The sequence below is a fragment of the Nelumbo nucifera genome, chromosome 8 (genome assembly GCF_055504915.1).
Source record: "Nelumbo nucifera cultivar China Antique chromosome 8, China Antique-T2T, whole genome shotgun sequence".
Lineage (NCBI taxonomy): Eukaryota > Viridiplantae > Streptophyta > Magnoliopsida > Proteales > Nelumbonaceae > Nelumbo > Nelumbo nucifera.
In genome coordinates, this window is record NC_142656.1 from 46,883,581 (window position 1) to 46,904,759 (window position 21,179).

Here is a 21,179-nt window from a genome sequence, read left to right on the forward strand (position 1 = left end):
ATCCTAAATCATTTATGCTTGCTAAATGAATCTGACCTACACAAGCAACAGATCCAAGAGATTTCTTGAAAATTTCTGCGACAAAATGCAATCAGCTAGTTTACTGCCAATTTCTAAGGAACGCAAGTGAAAACTCACTAGGCTGTCTGCACGGGCAGTTTGTGATTTGGGTCTTAACCCACTGAATTGAGGGAGATAAGTCATCACAGCAGTTGGGGAGGCGAGTTTAGCTTCCATGGCTACTATATGAATGATCGGAGAAGCACCTATAAATCCTTTTTACTTTTTATGATTTTGATTCTCTACTCTCTCTAGTCTAGTTTCAGAATGTCGGAAATTTTTAAACCGTTGGAGAAAGTGGACGTTACAGCAGAGCCACAAGCTGTGATATGTGGCTTCAAAATGCCATGGATGGATCATTTTGATACTTGGATATGACGTGGAAAATTCTGATTTGTTCTTGGCAATTGGATTAGGTTGACTTGTGAGGTGCCTCAGAAACCTAGCAAGGATAAATTGTCGGTTGGTTGGTTGGTTTACAATACATGCATTCCTTAAAATATTAGGTGCATTGGACGAGTTTACATCTCCGCCCCACAACACATCCCTGCCGTGTATTGCGAACATCTCCCGATGATATATCAGTCCTGCTGATATCATCATCGGGAGATGTTCCCAATACACGGAGGGAATGTGCTGTGGGGCGTTGTGGGGTGGCTCCTTGTGGGGTGAAGATGTGATCTGTTATTCATGATGATTATGGCTGTCAAAACTCTGATATCCAAGCCAACATTTGATTTGATTATCTTTTAATTCATTAGATACGGATTTAACTCGAATTTACATCTGCACCCCACAAACGCCACACAGCATATTCCAACCATGTACTGGGAACATCTCCCACTGATAACTTCGCAAAATGTTCCCAATACACGGTGAGATGTGCATGTGGGGCTTCTTCTATGGGGTGCAGATTTAATCTCATTTTAACTCATCTGATCTATTAAAATCCAGGAAATTATTAATTAGATTAAATCTGAATAATGATCCAAAATTTAGAAATCTGACTCATCAGATTTAGATGTTGAATTGGATCAAATTACAACTCTATGGCATGACCCATGAGGTCATACCAGTTCACACTACGTTGTGGATATTTTCAGGCCCACAATTTAACGGCCCATAAAAGATACGGCTTCACTTTCACACCCTTTTAACTTTCCTCAATGATGCAATTTTCTTTTTCTAATGTTTTCTACGTAAATTATTTATTTCTTTTCCATATACCTCTATATCTATCTCTATGAGATTTGCTGAGAGCTTCACGATTTCCATGTTTCCTTGATGATCAAACTTTGGTTTTCAGTAATTGTCTATCTGAACTCGTTAATACCTATTTTTTATTTTCTCTCCATTGTTTTTGTGCAGTTGATACGTGTCATTGATGGCAAAGGACACGTGGCAAAAGATCTGGAAGAGACCATAGTGGGCGGTTTGTAGAAACGATATGCTACAAAGAACTTGCCCACTACCTGTACCCAGGTACAGAGTTTGTTCACAAGAGTTCGCATCGTCTGTCTCCTAGGGACAGATAATTTTCTGTCCCCGACCAATCTAATTGGAACACGTTGCTTTCACTGTCCAAATATGAAACTGACGGAAGAAAACCCTCTAATGGCAATTGCAAGATGGATGTCGAAAGTTATGAAAAAACAATTATGTGAAGCCAAATATCCTCTCCACTGACAGCTGCTCTCTTTCCCTCCCTCCCCACCGGCCCCCATCACCCTCACCGACATCAATAGCATGAGAAACCCCTTCACCACTGCCATCTTGCGGTTGAAACTTGTCAACTGAGCTGGGTCCCGGAGTAAAAGATGACCTTGTAACCCGAGCTCCACCACCGCTGCCATCTTGCCGTTGAAACTTGTCAACTGAGCCGGAGTAAAAGACAACCCTGCAAACCAAGCTCCATTGTCGTTGCCATCTTGCCGTTGAAACCCTGTAACTGAGCCGCATATCGTAGTTAAAGACGAAGTGGACATATTTTGGTTAATTATGGAATATTTCAGTTAATCTCATTTGGGGCACTCCATTATTTCTAATATATTAAAGCTGAAATTTGAATTGGTATATCTGTGATTTGAAACTCAACGGATTCAACTTTTAAGCTACCTAACTAATTAAAGCTCCATTGTTAATGCCTACCAAAGCAGCTACTTTTTTTTTACAAGATTTGGAACATGACGAGGCCGTGAACTGTAGTGTTTATTCCAAAATCCTAAAAATTCAAGTAACTGAACCATTATTTTGAAGCTACTAATGGTTCGGTTACTTGAATTTGGGTAAATCATGCTTTTTTTTTTTTGCATCATTATATAATTCGGCTACAAAGATTTATGATTGGTTCAGACCGTGTTCTCTTCTTTTAAACAATTTCACTCTTTTTTAACACTTCATAAATGTTCTGTTGATTTTATTTTCATGTCTGAGACTATTGGACTCAGTCAAGACTTTTGCAAATTTCATCAGCTCTAATTTATCTAGTGCATCGTGGTCATGATGATGATGATGGTGAAGCACATCATTTAGAGCAAAAAACCATGAGCACTATCCTCACTTTGAACATTCCTTGTATGAGGTTTCTCCATTACTGCTTCTCCGAACAAATTCAACATCGTAAAGGCTTAGAGCCCTTGATCTTTGGATGTCCAAATATGACCTTAACGTACGAGATGGAGCTACCTCACTCCTCTCTTGATCTCTTTCTTCTGTTACTGTTACTGTATAATGGGTTGCTGAATTACTACTACTTGAGTAAGATTGAATGATCCAAAAGTTGATTGAACAATTGAATTATCCAAAAATTCTATCCGTCAAATTTCCCACATATCAGGCCTCTAACTGATCCGAAATTACTATATTCAAATACTCGAGGCAATTGACCAGTCCAATAATTCAAGGCAATAGATCATGTTCATTGTCCATTCCTTCGGGTGTTGCAAGTAACATGTTCATTGTCTATTCCTCCAGGGGTGCTGCTGCAAGCAACATGTTTGATGATGGGAAAATGAAAGTCAAAACCAAGTTTTGAACTGAACGATTTCGTTGATTATTCAAGTTTCTTGTTTCAATACAATCAAATCAAAATAAGACCTAAATAAACTATTAACATGAATAAAACTTCTAGAGGATGAAGGCAAAACTAAGTCCACCCCATATACACCAAACCAAAATAAAACCTAAATAAACTATCTTCTTGAAACCACACCAACGATTCATATGAAACTCCAGTCATTCTGTGATGAATAATTTGGAAAAGCTCCCTCTTGTGGAAGAAAGCCTGCACAATTAAGGCATCACTATTAAAGAGTGATAATGGAACCTAATTTTTAGAGATAATATAAGTCAAAATATAACACCTCCACTAGCTTCAGAGTCGTGTTTCACTACGGGAATAGGCTCAGTTGCAGCTCAACGGCAAGATGGCAAAGGCGATGGAGCTCGGTTGCAGGGTCATCTTTAACTACGACATGCGGCTCAATTGTAGGGTTTCAACGGCAAAATGGGAAAGGCAATGGAGCTTGGGTTGTAGGGTCATCTTTTACTTTGGGACTTGGCTCAATTGACAAGTTTCAACGACAAGATGGCAGCGGCGGTGGAACTCGGTTTGCAGGGTCGTCTTTTACTCTGGAACCCGGCTCAGTTTACAAGTTTCATCGGCAAGATGGAAGCGGCAATGGAGCTCGATTTGCAGGGTCGTCTTTTACTCCGAGACCCAACAAGTTTCAACGGCAAAACGGCAGATGGTTGCAGGGTTTTTACGGCAAGATGGCAGTGGTGAAGGGGTTTCTCATGCTATTGATGTCGATGAGGGTGACAGTGGAGAGGATATTTGACTTCACATAATTGTTTTTCATAACTTTTGGCGTCTATCTTGCCGTTAGAGGGTTTTCTTCCGTCGGTTTCAAATTCGGGTGTGAAGGTGACGTATTACAATTAGATTGGTCGGGATAGAAAATTTTTTGTCCCCTAGAGACAGACGATGCGAGCTCTGTTCAAGGGTAGAACAAAGTAGAAAGCATGTGAATCCATGACAAAACCATTGGAGATCGGCCAACTTCAATCATTTATGATAAATAACACCTGATTGGCTAACAGGTTTATGATTTTGTCAGAAGTTTTTCAGATATGATCTTTTCAACATCATAGTTGAACGCTTTTGAATCATCACACTTGTAAGTAATCGATCATCGATCAATTACTATACATTTCTCTTTATTTCGTGCCTCTCTGAGAGTTGGTCTCGAATCCCCTCTTTGAACGATGCTCTACCACTACAGTTCAAGGGAATCCTTTCTTCGCAATGAAGAAAAGAGGTTCGTACTAGCATGCTTTTGAATTCTAGACTTACAGTTACTGTTTTCCCCTTTCTCCCTCTTTCGCTCTCTGACTCAAGCATGGATCATTATGCCCACTCCCCAAAATAATTTGCAAGCAAGTTTCTCTCTCTCTCTCTCCTTCCCAGCTTCGAAAATTGAAGGCAACACGTTTCTCAAGGCCAAAGGGTTTTCTGAGAGAAAATCATTTCTTTGTTTTAGAGTTTCTCTTTCCAAAAACCCAACAATGGAGAAGTAAAGATTGAGCAAAATGAGACGGGTCAACTTCCAAAAAACATATATCAAACTTCTACATGACCAAGTCCAGTGCGTCGAGAACGGCCACCCCAGCAACAGTAACAGTGAAGTATCGTCTCTTCTAGGCCAGGACTTTGTTAGGGTACTCATTCAAGACCTTGTACCCAAGTTGGTGAGAGATATAATAACTATGTTTTTCTACTCTTGGAAGGCCAGCGGGGTTTTTTCTTGATAGAGCAGATCAAACTAAAGATATCTAAATTCAAAAGCCTTTTGTAGTCATGGAAGAGGAAAATGGTCCCAATGATGGTGCAAACTGAGTTGGGATGGAGTTGGTTTATGGTGATATCAAAGAACTTGATGACCTCGATGATGAAAGGGTGAAGAGGGAAGCGCAGCCCGACCACTAGCTGCTCTTCAAAGACCACAATCTCGTCGTGATCATGGTCCCAAGGAAACCATGGTCGTCGGGGAATTTGTAATGGGCAACTAGCGCCTAGAGCCTCTCCTCTGTCATTATAGAAGGACCGAAGTGATCTGGCCCCCGAGAACGACTAGAAGTTGAGGCTTTCTTTCCAGAAACCTCATGCTCTTGTAGTGAGGTGTCCGCCTCGATTGGGCTGGACTCAGAACTATGCACCGACGTGGCAAGACCAGACTCTACGTTCAGACACCTCGGCCCTAGTGGACTCACTACTTGTGTCAAACAAACTACCCGTACTAGTGCTAGACATATCGAATTGAAAGGAAAGAAGCGAGCAAGGAACGGGGGCAGAGGAAAGCAACTTACCGAAGGGGGAACGACCTCGAGAACAAGACAAATTCCACCGACCCGGATTAGCACGCGAGCTCCAAATTGCAAAACTCGAAACAGGACAAGGCAAATGGGACCCCAAGGCCCCTATTTATAGCCAAGGTAGTCGATCTCGGACGGCTAAGATCTGTTCGATTCGACAATCTCCATCAAAACTGGCTGCATGGCTTCGAGGCTGAAATCAGTTGAGCGCGTGTTTGACGTCTGCAAGGTTTGTAATCCGCATGACGTCCACGTGTCCCCAATATGCAATTTGGTTTTATGGTTGAGTCGATTGGGTCAATACGGTCTAACCGTCGGATTGGACCTCGACCAGAGAAGAGACCAGGCCAAACCCACCTGAGCTCGTCATGACCTCCCCGCATCGGATCAGAACCCCTGGCACGGGGAGTGGGGGGCAATTAATGAGGGGTGATTTGGCCCAACCTATTAAATAGCGGACACGTGGATGCGACCTGCTGATTGGACTATGACTCAATGCATGCTGTCACCTCAGCACTTTCAGCCACCTCGATGGGCCAGTCCACCTCGGGTGTCTCGGGCACCTCATCAAGGACCAAGGTTCGAGTAGTTCGGCATTGCCTAGTCTGCCGAGGTGACACGTAGCAGACTTCTAGAAGCTTGCTAGTTGTCCTCAAGCTCTTCGGGATCACGCCACACAACCGTAGGTCTTATCCCCATCTCGCCCAGATCGAACGAACACGATAAGCCTTATCGACTAGCACGTTATCCACCTCCCAGGGTAGAATGGACTCCTAACGGCACGGGTCGAGGATCTCGGAGGTGTTTTGTGAGACCCACGATAACTCATCTATATAAGGGCACCAGCCCCCAAAACCTAGGTACACGCGATTTAGTGCATTCTAGCTCTCATAATCCTCAAGTTTTCAGCTAGCACCTAGCAAAGTATTAATTTAAGCATGGTTTTTAAAACCGAATCGGTCAGGGCATCGTTTTCCGGTTCAGCGGTTCAACTGTCCGAGTCGAACGGTCTGACCCATGACATCATAAATAAATAAAAAACAAAAAATATTTATATATAATAAAAAATACCATATAAATTTAAATAAAATACAAAAAATACACAAAAAATACAGGAAAAATAACAACATATGAAAAAATAAAAATAATAAAATACAAAAAAAAAATCTAAAAAATTCCAAAAAATATAGAAAAAATATATAAGCAAGAACATGTAAAATTTTCTTTCGTTGAGAGGGGCCCTCCTTTCTCTTTCCCGTCCATCTCCCCTATTAATTTCAAGAGCTCATCCTTCCTGTGATCTACCTCCTTAAAAGTTTCTTCTTCCAACCTTGAAGCTTTAATTTTAGCAATTGTAACTTTTTCGCAGCACATGAGAACACAACCCTTCTATTTCAAAAGACAGCCACCACTCCTTCAACTGCACTACAAAATCCATCTCCTAAAACCAACCATTCTCAAAGCAAAAAAGGATTAAATTTTCTATGTCGACCCTCTGCCAACAAAATTGGAGTGTGGTCTCATAAAGGTTTTGGCAAGGCTTCTTAAGAAAGATTTGAAAAGATTGACTCCCATTCCGAAGACACCAAAAACTGATCCAACTGCACCAAGGTGAAGACATCTTGGAAGTTCGTCCGAGAGTAAGGCTATAGCACTGTAATAATGATCTTAGATCTGGAGAACTTGAGTAGGATATAGAGAAGGGAAGATAACAAGAAAGTTCGAAAAGGGAACTTTAAGGATGGATAAAAGAATGAGATCAGAACTCTGCAAGAATATTTGAAGTTCTGATGTATCTCTGTATCTTTCTCTATCACATCAGGGACCTTCATATGTATTATAGGCAAAAAGGAGAGTTGGTTTTGTATGTGCATTTATCAAGAATTCTTCCGGAAAGCTTGCTAGTGGGTACAGATCTTTAATCCATTAAGATGGTGGCACGTGTCGGACTGCGATTCATGGAACAAATTCGTTTTATTTGACTCCTACCACATATCATGTCTAAGGGACGTAATCTGTCATTCATAACTGTAGCCACAATCGCTTGTTTTCCAAATTGTCTTTCCTACTCACTTTTCTTGCACAGCGAACTTGTGGTTTGTCCGTTTCTTTTGGTTTATTCTTAACAACATGTCTTCAATTTTCTTTTAATAGCTTATTTTTCTTTTAACGGGTCCGCAGACTCAGTTTGTAAGGTCTCAATCGTTAGTCTACAATATTACTTAGGTTAGTCCCCTTACACCAATTGAACTTTGCATCAGTTAATAGTGGCAAATCCACTAAAACATTCATGTTGACAAACTCTACAAAAGATAGACAGGCCCCTCCCTTCTTTTCATGTGAGAACCATATGATATTAAAGTCTATCACCTAAACACCTAGGGATAGACCTACCACCTAGAATCTGGTTTACTTCCTCCAAGGAGTCAATGTTTGGTCTATAGACGTCCACAATCAATCCTCAGAAACCATCTCTTCTCTGAACTTCAATGGACACAAAAAAACTCCCTTATAAAAGAGTATATTTACTTGTACCAACTCAATGTTCGAGATCACCAGTATCCCTCCTGTAGTTTCACGAGCATTCATGCATCTCCAATCACACTGGCCTTCTCCTCGCACACTTCTTATTGTTCTTACTTCCAAACTATTCAATTTCATTTCCTGAATTAGCACCACATTCAGCCTCCAATTCTTAATCACCGAGCAAACCACCAGCCACCTCCGACTAAAGCAAAGCCCCCTTACTTTCCAATTCAAAGTAGGGAAAAATTACAAAAAGAATAAGCAAAACTTGAACATGCTTTATCTACCCTTCCTCCTTCCCCTGCCGACATCTTCAACACTCCCTGCCCTATCGTTTAGACCCCGAGTGAGTCATAGCAACTCTCTTTGGAAGCCTTTAGCTGTCTTCTTGAATCTCACATTCACCTTCCCTTTTTCTTTTTCTTCCAAGAACATCTGCCCCATTGCCATAAGGAAAGTCTTCGTCTATTCCTCGAAACTCCTGACTGAGACTCCCAGGAATTCACCAAAGTTCAAATATTTCGACAAAACCCAATGTGAGAGTTTTTCGCTATCCAATGGGTTGTGTCGAACACCCCTTTCATCAAGTAGAAATTTGAATCTCTTTTGCAGTGCAATGGAAAGATGGATTTTTCTATTAACCACAAAGCTTTGAGCATCTTCATTCTCTCAAATTTGCAGCATTTTGTGTACTTTTAGGATTTAATTGAGTTCCCCTAGAATATCCATGCATATATTAACTTTTCCACCATTTCCCTACATATCCAAATGTATTTTAAAAATTACATTTCCAATATTCTGAGCCTTGCATATTACACCCGAAAAGTTAGGGTCTCAAAATTGGAATTTTATGCCCCTATATATGTTCTAAAAGCAAGAAAAAAAGGGAAACAAAAGTAAATAGCTTAACAAGACATAAATCATTTATTTCTATCACATAGGCATGCTTTCACAGTTGACATAATGGATTATCTACTGGATAAATCGTTCATCTACATGACTAAAATAGGTATCTTCCAGCAAAGGGATGGGAAATTGGGAACCGCATGCGAAGTCCAGAAATATGCTCATTTCCCAGCAAGTTGGCATCTTCAGTGTTTACAACAAGAAATATAATTTATACATCTTTAGTTCATTACATATATCACAATAGAGTAAACAGTCATAAACTCGTCATTTTCCACAGCCTATTACATGTCTCCAAGGTGGATGCATTCATAGGGTCAAATTCAAACCTTTCAACCATCTTTCTGTGCTTGTCCACGATATCTTTAGCCAATTTAAGGAGATCCAGTTGTTAGTAGAATGGTATGCAACTTCACCACAAATCTAATAGCCAAAACATGAAAATTATACATGTGCTTGTGTGTGCTTTTGCCAACTAAATCTTAAAGGCATAACTAGCTATTACAAAAGAGGATACGACCAGAAATTTTGGTCTGGTTATCCAAATCTGGAATGATCTTTGTGACTGAAGCATACATAGAAAGCTCCTTCCTGCACAATCAAAAGTTTTAACAGTTTAGTTATATCCCTCCATTTTCTCTTCTGAGTCTCAGCTTTTGATGTCCCTCAATCATCTCTCAAACAAAAAAAGACAGTAGTTACGAAAATCTGAAAAAAGAAAAGTTTGAGGCAGACAGGGAATTGGCTGTAAAATAACAACATCAAGTCCAACACAACAAAACTGAGGTTTCAGGATATTGGTTAAGTTAGCTGGTTTCATGCTGATCAGTGCTAGTCTAAATGTGGAAACGCAGCTAAAAACTAGACTCCTATGTAACCTTGTAAAAGGAAAAAGAAAAGAAGCAGACCACTTTGAAGTCATCTTTCCCAAGTGGCTGCTATTGCCATCTTTCACAGCTTAGGAGTCAAATGATTTAGAAATGATCCCCTGAATCATGTAAGAGGCCATTGCTCGGTGTGATGGTAAAGTCTCAGCCTAACAAGCATGAGAATGATGATTTGTGTCTGAGAATGGCCACATGGTGCTGAAAATGCCAGAGGCTAGGTCCATATCCAGCCCAACCCTCCCAAAACCCCAGATAACTAGGACCAGTATTCAGTAATGAACTTTTTAATCCTTAAAACTGAATTGATTTTAATTCACAACACTTGTTAATTCAGCCAATTGGTCTATGGCAGCATACTTAAGGCTTTATTCCAGTAGAGCATGGTCATGATCCATTAGTTCCGAAAAAAGTACATGACACATTGAGCTCCCACCAGGTTATGCCAATCCAAGGGTGAGAGGGTGAGAGGGTGAAGCAAAGAGAGGGTTGGTGAGAGGGTGAGAGGGTGAGGAGCTGAGATGGGAGAATTTGTGGAGGTAGGCCGTTGGAAAAAAGCTTTGAAGATTGAATCTAAGGAGCTCCTATTTGAGGAACTCAGATTAAATGGTCAGCTGAGCTTGAATATCAGGGAAGCAAAGAGAGGGATGGTGCTGTTAGAAGGGTTATTGTAGAGTGTAAGAGAAACCTTAAAGGTTATTTTATCTCCTTGACAGAATTTTTTGGCAAGGGTAGAAAGCAGATGATCTGCTTCCCAGAAGGAAGGAAGAGTCAGGGCTGGAAGGCAGTTCATGGCGCCTTATGTGAACTGCTGCAACGCCTGAGTGTTAAAAGAGAAGCAATAGTAAAAAGGAAGATAAGCAGTTCTAATAGTATGGTGAACAATTTTAAGCAAGAGACTCCTTTAGTGATAGCTGGGGCAGGTAAATACAGAATGGGAGTAAACATACAGAGAGGTGATTGGGAAAGTAAACTGATAGTTAAAGCTTCAGCTCCCATTCTTGACTGGAGGAAAGTTGCAGATCTGTTAACAGCAAGTTTAAAGTTGAAGAGCACATTTATTTTAATACCTTTTGAGAAGGACAAGGCTTTGCTGGATCTGCTTGAGAACAGAGTAGAAGTTGAGGCTTTAAGTATCCAAGCTAAACTTGGAAACTTCACGGTATCAAGTTGGTGTCCGGGATCAAACTCCAAAGATTTCTTTGTTGAAGATGGAGTGATGGTGCGTCTCTTAGGTCTTCCCTTTCACTTGTGGAAGCAAGAAACTGCTGAAGCCATTGCTTTGATGTGTGGAGGATCACTAGGAGGTGCATTTTGAGGAGACCTTTGTTCAGCTTCCATTTTATTGAATGGAGTAAAACCTGAGGAGATTCCTCGGAAGATAGAGGTGCTAGTTGAAGGGCATTGCTACTCAGTGTGGCTGGCTTCATCCACTGAATCAGTGCTCTGGAAAGAGGCTCGTAGGGAGGGAGATGAGAAGGTTGAAGAAGAAGAGCTGCGTGGCAAGAAAGGGTTGGAGGATTCAAACAAGAAACGCACTTTCACTAAAATGGAAAAACATTTGCTGGAGAAACAAAAGGGTAGCAGGCAGAGGGTGGGATTTTCGCGTGTGGAAGCAGTGAACAGTCTGGAGGGTGGCAGGTCCTTTGCACAGGTTGTAACCGGCACCAAGACTTTTTTGAACAAGGAAATGGGGTTGGTCCAAGGAAGAACCGAACATAGACCGGTTAAAACCAAGCCGAGCCCGGGGTTGGACGTGCGTGACCTTCTTAAAAGTCACGTGAGCTCGCGGGTGTTTAAGAATGGGCCAAAGCAAAAGCCCATGTGAACTGCTAGTGGTTTTTTTTAAGGCCCAAACAGGTCAGCGGGCCCGACCCAGCTTGTTAAAAAGGCGCGTGATCCTTTAATGAAACACGTGACTGAGGTTTCGACTATGATAGACAACGGTTACGGTCTATCATCGTCCCCAGTCGCGAGGCAAAGGGGGAAATGCGCGCAGCGCCGAAAACCAGAAAAGAAGAGGGCGTTACAGTGGGTCTCCCGACAAAGTCCGAAGGAGTTTAGCCCCGTGCGAGGCTTCTCAGAGAGGCCGAAGCCAAGTTTCAATAGGGGAAGAACTGAAGAGAAGAAAGAGAAGTTTGAAGGATGGGTGCAATGCGGTGAAGGTGATGATGAATCAGAGGACCTTTCTGTTGATGGCTCTAGTGTGGGCAGTGTAAACGATGAAGGCAGCTGTGCTGGAGGTGACATGGAAGGGTGGAATATTGCAAGGTTATTTCAGGATGAAGACTGCAATCGGCTTATCTCATTCCCAAGACCACAGAGTGTGCAAGGTTTATCAGAAGGGGAAAACCAGGATAACCGGAAGCAGAGCAGGAATATGCCATCTAGGGGTGACCCAGGGGTAGAGTGGAAAGATCACCAGGTTGACCAAAGGATAGAAGTACTTCCCAACCAACTCAGGAAGATAATTGTTTACTGAAGATGATCAAGACTGCTATCAGTCTTGGGCACTAAGGAATTTCAGGTTCGAACAGAAGAGAAAGTGAAGAAGAAAGAGGAGAAAGATTAGTGAGAGAGCAATACAACACAGGTTTGAAAGGAAGGACAGATTCTGAATGATCTGCCGCCGCCACTTCAATTTAATATTTATATGTTATGCTAGTTACATGAAAGGACATATCTGCCCTTGGTGTTTACATCATAACACTTAACAATATAAAAAACTGAAACATAAATAACAGAACTAGAATAACAGAATAACATAACAGATAGACTAGGTATATTCTACCCTACGGACAGATCAGTTTCTCTACACTCCCCCTCAAGTTGGGAGTAAATGTTTATCATTCCCAACTTGGATAGATCCGCTTCTAGCTTCTTTCTTGATACAACTTTAGTGAGGATATCTGCTAGTTGCATACTGGATGTGACGTAAGGGAGGCATATTTCTTGAGATGAGACCCTCTCTCGTACAAAATGTCGGTCAACTTCAATGTGTTTGGTTTTGTCATGCTGCACAGGATTATGTGCTATATTAATGGCTGCTTGATTATCACAATACAGCATCAGAGGCTTCTCATACTCAATACCCAACTCCTCAAGTAGAGATCTTAGCCATAGGATTTCAGCCACTCCGTTGGCCATGGACCTGTATTCTGCCTCAGCACTAGACCGGGAGACAACACTTTGTTTCTTACTTCTCCAGGAGACAATGTTTCCTCCCACAAGAGCACAATATCCTGAGGTAGACCGTCTGTCATCAACACTCCCAGCCCAATCGGCATCTGTATAGACCTCCACCTTCATGTGGTTATTGTTCTTGAACAGTATACCCCTACCCGGGCATCTCTTCAAATAGGCTAGAATTCTTTTTGCCGCAAGATGTGTGGTTCTAGGAGAATGCATGTACTGGCTGACAACACTAACAGCATAAGTAATATCCGGTCGAGTGAGGCAAAGATAATAGGAGCTTTCCTACCAACCGCTGGAACATAACTTTGTCTTCAAGCAGCTCCCCACTCTCTGCACTAATCTTGTGGTTCTGTTCAATGGGTGTATCTAGAGGTTTGACACCCAACTTTCTAGTTTCAGCCAACAGATCTAAAACATATTTCCTCTGAGAGACAAAGATCCCCTGTTTATATCTAGCAACCTCAATGCCCAAAAAATACCGTAGTGTACCCAGATCTTTCACCTCAAACTCTTGATGAAGGAGCTGTTTGAGGGACTCAATCTCATGGCTGTCATTTCCTGTCACCACAATATCATCAACATATACTGCAAGTAGTGTCAGTGAAGACTCCACCATCTTGATGAACAGTGTATGATCTGACTGGGCCTATACATAACCGAACTTTCCAAGAGCTAGTCTGAATCTGTCAAACCAAGCTCCAGGTGACTGCTTCAAACCATACAATGCCTTATTGAGCCAATAGACCTTACCTGTCTCTGTATAATAGTATCCAGGAGGCAACTGCATGTAAACCTCTTCCTACAAGTCCCCATTCAGGAAGGCATTTTTAACATCTATTTGGTACAAAGGCCAAGTGTGGCTTGCTGCAAGAGATAATAGAACCCGAATGGTGGTCATCTTGGCTACCGGGGCAAATGTCTCCAAGTAATCTATACCATAAGTCTGAGTGAACCCTTTTGCAACTAGCCGAGCTTTGTACCTCTCAATGGATCCATCTGCATTGTGCTTCAAAGTAAATACTCATCTGCATCCAACTGGTTTCTTTCCTTTGGGCAAGTCAACTAGCTCCTAGGTATTATTTTTCAACAGGGCATCCATTTCAACTTGCATTGCACCTCTCCACTCCGGGACTGATAGGGCCTCTTGTACTGTTCTTGGAATAGGGACATTGGAAATGAAACTAAGATAGGACCTGTAGGTAGGAGATAGGCGATCATAGGATAAAAAATGGGAAATACAGTGGGTTGTAGATGTGGTACAATGTCGTTTCCCTTTACGGACTGCAATCGAAAGATCAAGGTCATCTATAGGAGGTGAAATGGCAACAATAGAAGAAGTCTCTGTGGGTCCTGGGACTGTAATGTCTGGACCTGGGGCCGTAGATGAGATTGGAGCTGGCCTGGACTGCTGATGATCGGGATCAACCTGCCTGCACCGCCTGTGATAGACCCTCAACTCATGATCCCTCTGACCACCCTCACCATTGCAGCTCCCCCTCAACTCCTAATCCCTCTGGCCACCCTCACCATTGCAGCTCCCATCACCCAATGGAATAGGTAAAGGAACTACCCCACTCTCACTGCTCTCCCCCTGAAGACAAGGACTTAAACCCCTACTCTCACTACTCTCCCCCTGAGAAACCCGAGGATAATAGGGTGTCTCCTCAAAGAAAGTGACATCCATGGAGACGAACTTCCTCCCTATGACAGGATCATAGCAGCAATACCCCTTTTGAGTTTGTGCATAACCAAGGAAAATGCAGTTGGAGGCCTTGGGTTCAAACTTGGAGTGATGGGGTCCGAGAAGCTGAACAAAACAGGTACAACCGAATGTTTTAAGGGAAATAGAAAACAACTCCTCATGTGGGTATAGAAGGGAAAAAGGAGATCGCAAATCAAGAACCCGGGAAGGAATCCGATTAATAAGATATACCGCCGTGAGGATAGCATCACCCCAGAAGCGAATAGGGACGTTAGAGGTAAACATAAGACTTCTAGCCACCTCCAAGATGTGCCTATTCTTCCTTTCTGCAACCCCATTCTGCTGAGGTGTATGAGGGCAAGAGCTCTGATGGATAACCCCATGAGTAAGAAGGTAAGATGCCAATGACTTAGCAAAGTATTCCTTTGCATTATCAGATCTAAGAACTTTAATCTTGACATTAAACTGGGTTAGGATCATTTGGTGAAAGTTTTGGGTCAGGGCGGGAACCTCATCTCGTGAACGCATAAGATAAACCCAAGAAAACCGGGTATGGTCATCAACAAATAACAAAAAATATCTGTACCCACCCATAGAAGGAATGTGATATGGCCCCCAAACATCCGTATGCACAAGATCAAAAGGACGATTACTCCTTTTATTACTCAATGAATAAGAGTTTCTACAATGTTTAGCAAACTCATAGCTTTCACATTGCAACTGGGACAACTCAACAGACTCAAACAAAGTAGGAAACAGACTCTTTAAGGACCGAAAAGACAAATGACCCAATCGGTTATACCAAAGCATAACCGAACTCACACTCTGGGAAACAAGTGACCTCTTACCCACTGACTCTTCCCGACGAGAACTCTCCCCGAGCAGATAGATCCCATTCATCTCACGGTCAGTCCCAATCACCTTCTTCGTCTCCAGGTCCTGAAAAACACACTAGTCAGGGAAGAAAGTTACTGAGCAGTTCATGTGTTTGGTAATACTACTGACTGAAAGGATGTTAGTATCAAGCTTAGGAACATGTAAGACAGAAGACAATGAGATCGTATCTGATAACTTAATGTCCCCCTTCCCAGAAATAGGAACCAGGGAGCCATCAGCAATAGATACTTTATCCCTACCAGATGACAAATGGTAAGAGGTAAACAGTGAAGGCAAGCTAGTCATGTGGTCGGATGCACCTGAATCTATTACCCAACAAGGTTCAGTAGTACCTGAGCTAAGGCATGGTAGGCTGAAGCTAGAGTACCTGAATTTACGGTTGTAATCTAACCACCCATCTCAGAAACACTGCCATAACTGATGCTCCCAAAGCTGCCTTCTGCCTGATTTTTAAACTCCATCTCGGTCAAGTCTTAAAACAACACTTGGAATACCAATCACAATCAAAAACAGTATACGCCTGATCTGTATTCACAGTGTATGTGCACAAAACTGGGATAACACTGATCTGAAATCAACTAACAAACACAACAGTGGCTGTCCGTAGAGCTCTAACCCCTTTAAGAGAGTTCGAAAACCCCAAAAAACTCTGAACAACAGCTTAGGAGGTCTGATTTGCCTTTGCAGAATTAGGGTTTTAATCAGTCCTTAAAGTGATCAATTCAGTTGCACAATCTAATCAGTACTGTATAGATAGACTTGCAGTAGGGTTAATATGAAACCCTAGAATCTGATCAATGCTAACAATAAACTTGAGGACAGCTCTAGATAGATCACAAGATTCAGTCCAGCACTAGGGCTTGCCGCAAGATCACTTTCAAACTCTAGTGCAGAAAGAAACAAGGCTGAGACAGTTCGGTGTAAAACAGTAGGGTTTTAATCACAGCAGAACAGTAGGGTTTGCTGTAAAACCCTAGTGAATTGAAGAGATGAAAACCTAGAACGGTTCAGCCTTCCTCTCCAAATAGGTCCAACCTATCTTTTCTTAGAAAATAGATGACTTACAAGAAGTTACCTGAACCCTAGTCTTCTCTGATCCTTCCTGACCACCAATACTCTGCAACCATAACAAAACTTCCAACAGCTGCTAGCACTTCTAGCAATCTCCAAGAATCAGCCTGCGAACTCCACCTTTTCAGCTTCTAGTCCTAGGAGATTCTCATGTGGTCGGCTGGTATTAGACTCACATAAGAAACCCTAACTTGGCTCTGATACCATGAAGATGATCAAGACTGCTATCAGTCTTGGGCACTAAGGAATTTCAGGTTCGAACAGAAGAGAAAGTGAAGAAGAAAGAGGAGAAAGATTAGTGAGAGAGCAGTACAACACAGGTTTGAAAGGAAGGACAGATTCTGAATGATCTGCCGCCACCACTTCAATTTAATATTTATATGTTATGCTAGTTACATGAAAGGACATATCTGCCCTTGGTGTTTACATCATAACACTTAACAATATAAAAAACTGAAACGTAAATAACAGAACTAGAATAACAGAATAACATAACAGATAGACTAGGTATATTCTACCCTACGGATAGAGCAGTTTCTCTACATTTACCAACCTCCGGAACAAGAGAGGGAGGCCGGGAGCAGTCCTTTTCTAGCTTGTCCATCAGTCCCAGGTAACCATGTGTTTTCGGTTTGTGCTACTAATGTGTCTCCTGTGTCTTCGGTTCCAGATTCCGTTCTTGTACCATGTCCTATAGCCCATGAATATGCAGCCAAGCTAGTAGGCAGGCTCTCTGAGGAGGGGGAGAGGGGAAGGAAGGAATGTGGGAAGGTGCGGGAAGAAAGGTATAGGAGTGGAAAAGTGTGGGAAATCATTGAAAGAGTGTTTAAGGATGTGGAAGGGAAGCTGATCTGGAGGAGGGAAGAGGAGGAAGGAAGAGAGGAGGGGTTAGTGGAGAGGAGGGAAAGGATTGAGGGTAGAGATGGAGAGGATTACGGGGAGAAAGCAGGGAAGGAGGGAGGTAACATTAAAGGGAGAAAGGTTGGAGAGGAAAGAACTGAGGTGGAACTAGAGGAGTGGAAGGAAAGGCATGTGGACAGAGATGAAGGGGATTCTGTAGGAAGGGTAGGGGTGGTGGAATCGGTGAGAGAAGACACGATAGCAGAATTTGTAGGAAGTTGGGCTGTAGGCTGGAAGATTTGAACGAGTTGAAAGAAAGTTTACAGAAGAGGAAGATGCAAATCATAACAAAGAAGAGGAGGTTGAGTGAAGTAGAGAGATTAAAGAGAGATGTAGAAAGTGACAAGAAGCTCGAGGTAAAAGGAGATAGAAGGAAAGGGGGAAAGTAGTGGGTAGGTGGCAAGGGGTTTGTAAAAAAGAAGCGGAATGAAGATTCTTAGTTGGAATGTGAGGGGAATTGGGAGTGCGAAGAAGAGAGCAACAATAAAAGAGGTAATAAGATGGTATGAACCAGACATTGTGTTGTTGCAAGAGTCTAAGAGAATGGAGTTTAATGACAAGTGGGCAAGGAGCGTTTGGAAAGCCAGGGGGATTAGCTGGGTGGCGGCTCCATCGTGGGGTGCTTCCGGGGGGATTGTAACAATGTGGAAGAGGGATGTGGTTGAAGGTCTGGAGGAGTTGATCGGAAAGTACTCGATTTCTATGAAGTTTAAGCAGCAAGAGGATGATTATATGTGGGTGCTCACAAATGTTTACGAACCGAATGACTACAGAGAGAGAAAGGAGCTGTGGGAGGAACTGGCTGATGTTAGAGGGTTGTGGGATGGGCCTTGGTGCATGGGTGGAGATTTCAATGTGATTAGATTCTCAGAAGAGTCCAATAAGGTTAACCAGAGGGTCACAAAAAGCATGAGGAAGTTTAACAGTTTTGTGGATGCCTTTGAGCTTAAAGAGATTCCCCTAGCACACAAGGCATTTACGTGGTCAAATCTCCAATCTAGACCCATTTGCTCTAAGCTGGACATATTCCTGTTCTCTTTGGATTGGAAAGAACATTGAGGAACCTTGGCTTCTAGAGCTCTCCCAAGGGTGACCTCGGATCACTGGCCCATAGTGTTATGTAAGGAGGAAAGGTGTGGAGGTCCTACCCCCTTTAGATTTGAAAATATGTGGTTACTTCATCCAGGGTTTCCTAACAAAGTGAGGGAGTGGTGGCATGAGTGTAACCTGCTGGTGGAGTGGGAGGGGATGAGATTCCATAAGAAACTACAATTCTTGAAAGCAAGAATCAAGGAGTGGAATTTGATGGAATTCGGGAGGACAGAAAGAAAGGGAGACTTGATGAAGAAGATTGAAAGCCTTGACTTTATAGAGGAAAGGGGAGAATTTGGAGAGGAAGACAATGACCTCAGGAGAGAATGAGAAGACAGTTAGAGGACTGCCTGCACAAGGAGGAAATTAGCTGGAGGCAAAAATCTCGATGTAAATGGTTGCAAGAGGGAGATAGAAACACTAGGTATTTCCACTCTCTAGCAGATGGCAAGAGAAGGAAGAACTTTATCTCCAAATTGGTAGTAGATGGAGTTGAGTTAGTACAGCAAGAGGAGATTGCTAGGGCCTGTGTGGAGCACTTCAAATCTATTCTAAGAAGGCCTGTGAGTAGAAGGGTGTGGGTAGAAGGCTAGGTATTTCCACTCTCTAGCAGATGGCAAGAGAAGGAAGAACTTTATCTCCAAATTGGTAGTAGACGGAGTTGAGTTAGTACAGCAAGAGGAGCTTGCCAGGGCCTGTGTGGAGCACTTCAAATCTATTCTAAGAAGGCCTGTGAGTAGAAGGGTGTGGGTAGAAGGTTTGGATTGGCCAGATGTAGGGGTGGAGAACAGGAGAATGATGGAAAGAAGCTTTAATCTAGAAGAGATCAAGGAGGCTGTGTTTTCTATGGATAGAATAAAAGCTCCAGGGCCGGATGGGTTTACAATGGCTTTTTATCAGGATTGTTGGGATATATTGAAAGATGATCTCTTGCGGGTGTTTGAGGAGTTTTTCAGGAGAGGAATTGTCAATCCGGGTGGTGAACTCTACATTTATAGCCTTAATTCCAAAAAAGAAAGATGCATCCCAACCGAAGGATTTTAGGCCAATAAGCTTGGTTAATAGCTTGTATAAGATCATTGCAAAAGTGTTTGTCTTTGAGGCTAAAGAAGGTACTGCCAGATATCATTGCACACTATCAAGGAGCTTTTGTGAGTGGAAGACAAATTACAGACCAGATTTTAATTGCCAATGAGAGTGTGGAGAACTTTAAGAGGGATAAGAAGAAGGGAGTGGTCTGTAAGCTGGACTTGGAAAAGGCTTATGACTTGGTGGACTGGGAGTTCTTGAGGAAAGTTTTAACTAAGTTCGGGTTTGGGGCTAGATGGTGTAAGTGGATCATGGGCTGTGTCCGGAATTGTCATTATTCAGTGCTAGTGAATGGGACAGTGGTAGATTTCTTTCCAGCCAGTAGGGGTATAAGACAAGGAGACCCCCTTTCTCCTTTCTTGATCATTTTAATTGTGGAGGTTTTGGGGAAACTGATTCATAGAGCAGATTCTAGGGGGCTCATTAGAGGATGGAGGGTTGGGAGGGTGGAAACCCCCCTCACTCACTTACAATTTGCTGATGACACGACTCTGTTTTGTGAAGGTGGTAATGTGAGGTTTATCAGGAACTTAAAGTCGGTGATACAACTGTTTGAACAAATGTCCAATTTGAATGTTAACCTTGGGAAAAGCTGTGTAGTGGGGGTGAATTTGGAGGAGGGAGAGATCAGGGAGAGTGCTGAAGTGCTGGGGTGTGAAGTTTCGGGGTGGCCTTTGAACTACTTAGGATTACCATTAGGTGATAATCCCAAGAGAGAGAGTTTCTGGAACCCGGTGATGGAAAGGTTTGAAAAAAGATTGGTATCCTGGAAAAAGAACTACCTCTCTCTTGGTAGGAGAATTACACTAATTAAGGCCACGCTTGCTAACTTACCCATCTTTTTCATGTTGGCGTTTAAAATCCCAGTGAAGATTGCTAACAGATTAGAGAAGATAATGAGAGATTTCTTGTGGGAGCCGGGAGAGGAGAAGAGGGATCATAGAGTTAGCTGGGAAATAGTGTGTAGGAGTAAGTCGTGTGGTGGTTTGGGGCTTGGGAGTATTAGGAGAAGGAATATGACTCTGCTGGGGAAGTAGTTGTGGAGATTTCCTATGGAGAAGGAGAAGTTATGGGCTAGAATAGTGACAAGTATACATGGGCTGGAGCACAATGGATGGGACGCTGGAATCAGAGCTAGGATCACAAGCAATTCTCCTTGGAAAGCCATTCATGACCTGCTACCAGTTTTCTTTCCTAATATCAGGTATGACTTGAATTCCAGCAACTCCATAAAATTTTGGGAACAAACCTGGGTGGGGAGCGCCCCTCTAAAGGATCAATTTCCGTCTTTGTATGCTCTTTCTGATTTGAAAAATGAGCTGATCTCGTCTTTCACCACCCCGTCCTCTTCCACTTCTGGGATTGAGTAGAACTTGGGTCTAAGAAGGGATTTGAGGGACTCAGACTTCGACTGTATTTCGAGCCTTCTTGCACTTCTTGATAACGTTGTCTTAGACCCCACTAGGGCGGATTCTAGAATTTGG

General features: G+C 42.5%; 2 protein-coding genes across 6 annotated transcripts in view; both read right to left on the reverse strand.

Annotated features, from left to right (window-relative positions):
* LOC104609058 (uncharacterized) overlaps positions 1–7,821 on the reverse strand; it is a 28,585-nt gene extending 20,764 nt beyond the window's left edge. The window contains exons 1-2 of one of the 2 annotated variants that reach the window (XR_016079574.1): positions 3,423–7,821; positions 139–3,343 (exon numbers count right to left, since the gene is read on the reverse strand). Coding sequence is in view for 1 of the 2 variants with exons in the window: in XM_088893406.1 (XP_088749532.1) it covers positions 139–237 (99 nt within the window). In the remaining variant the exon portion in view is untranslated. Of the gene's footprint in view, positions 1–138; positions 3,344–3,422 lie in introns of those variants that run through there. The other variant, XM_088893406.1, reaches the window with a different exon arrangement.
* Positions 7,822–8,860: 1,039 nt separating this feature from the next.
* Positions 8,861–21,179, reverse strand: part of LOC104609056 (plectin-like protein) — a 59,655-nt gene continuing 47,336 nt past the window's right edge. For all 4 annotated transcript variants that reach the window (XM_088894010.1, XM_088894009.1, XM_088894008.1 and 1 more), the window contains 2 exons: positions 9,383–9,456; positions 8,861–9,228 (listed from right to left, as the gene is read on the reverse strand). In XM_088894010.1, the coding sequence (XP_088750136.1) occupies positions 9,122–9,228; positions 9,383–9,456 (181 nt within the window). In that variant the 3' untranslated portion in view covers positions 8,861–9,121. The remainder of the gene's footprint in view (positions 9,229–9,382; positions 9,457–21,179) is intronic.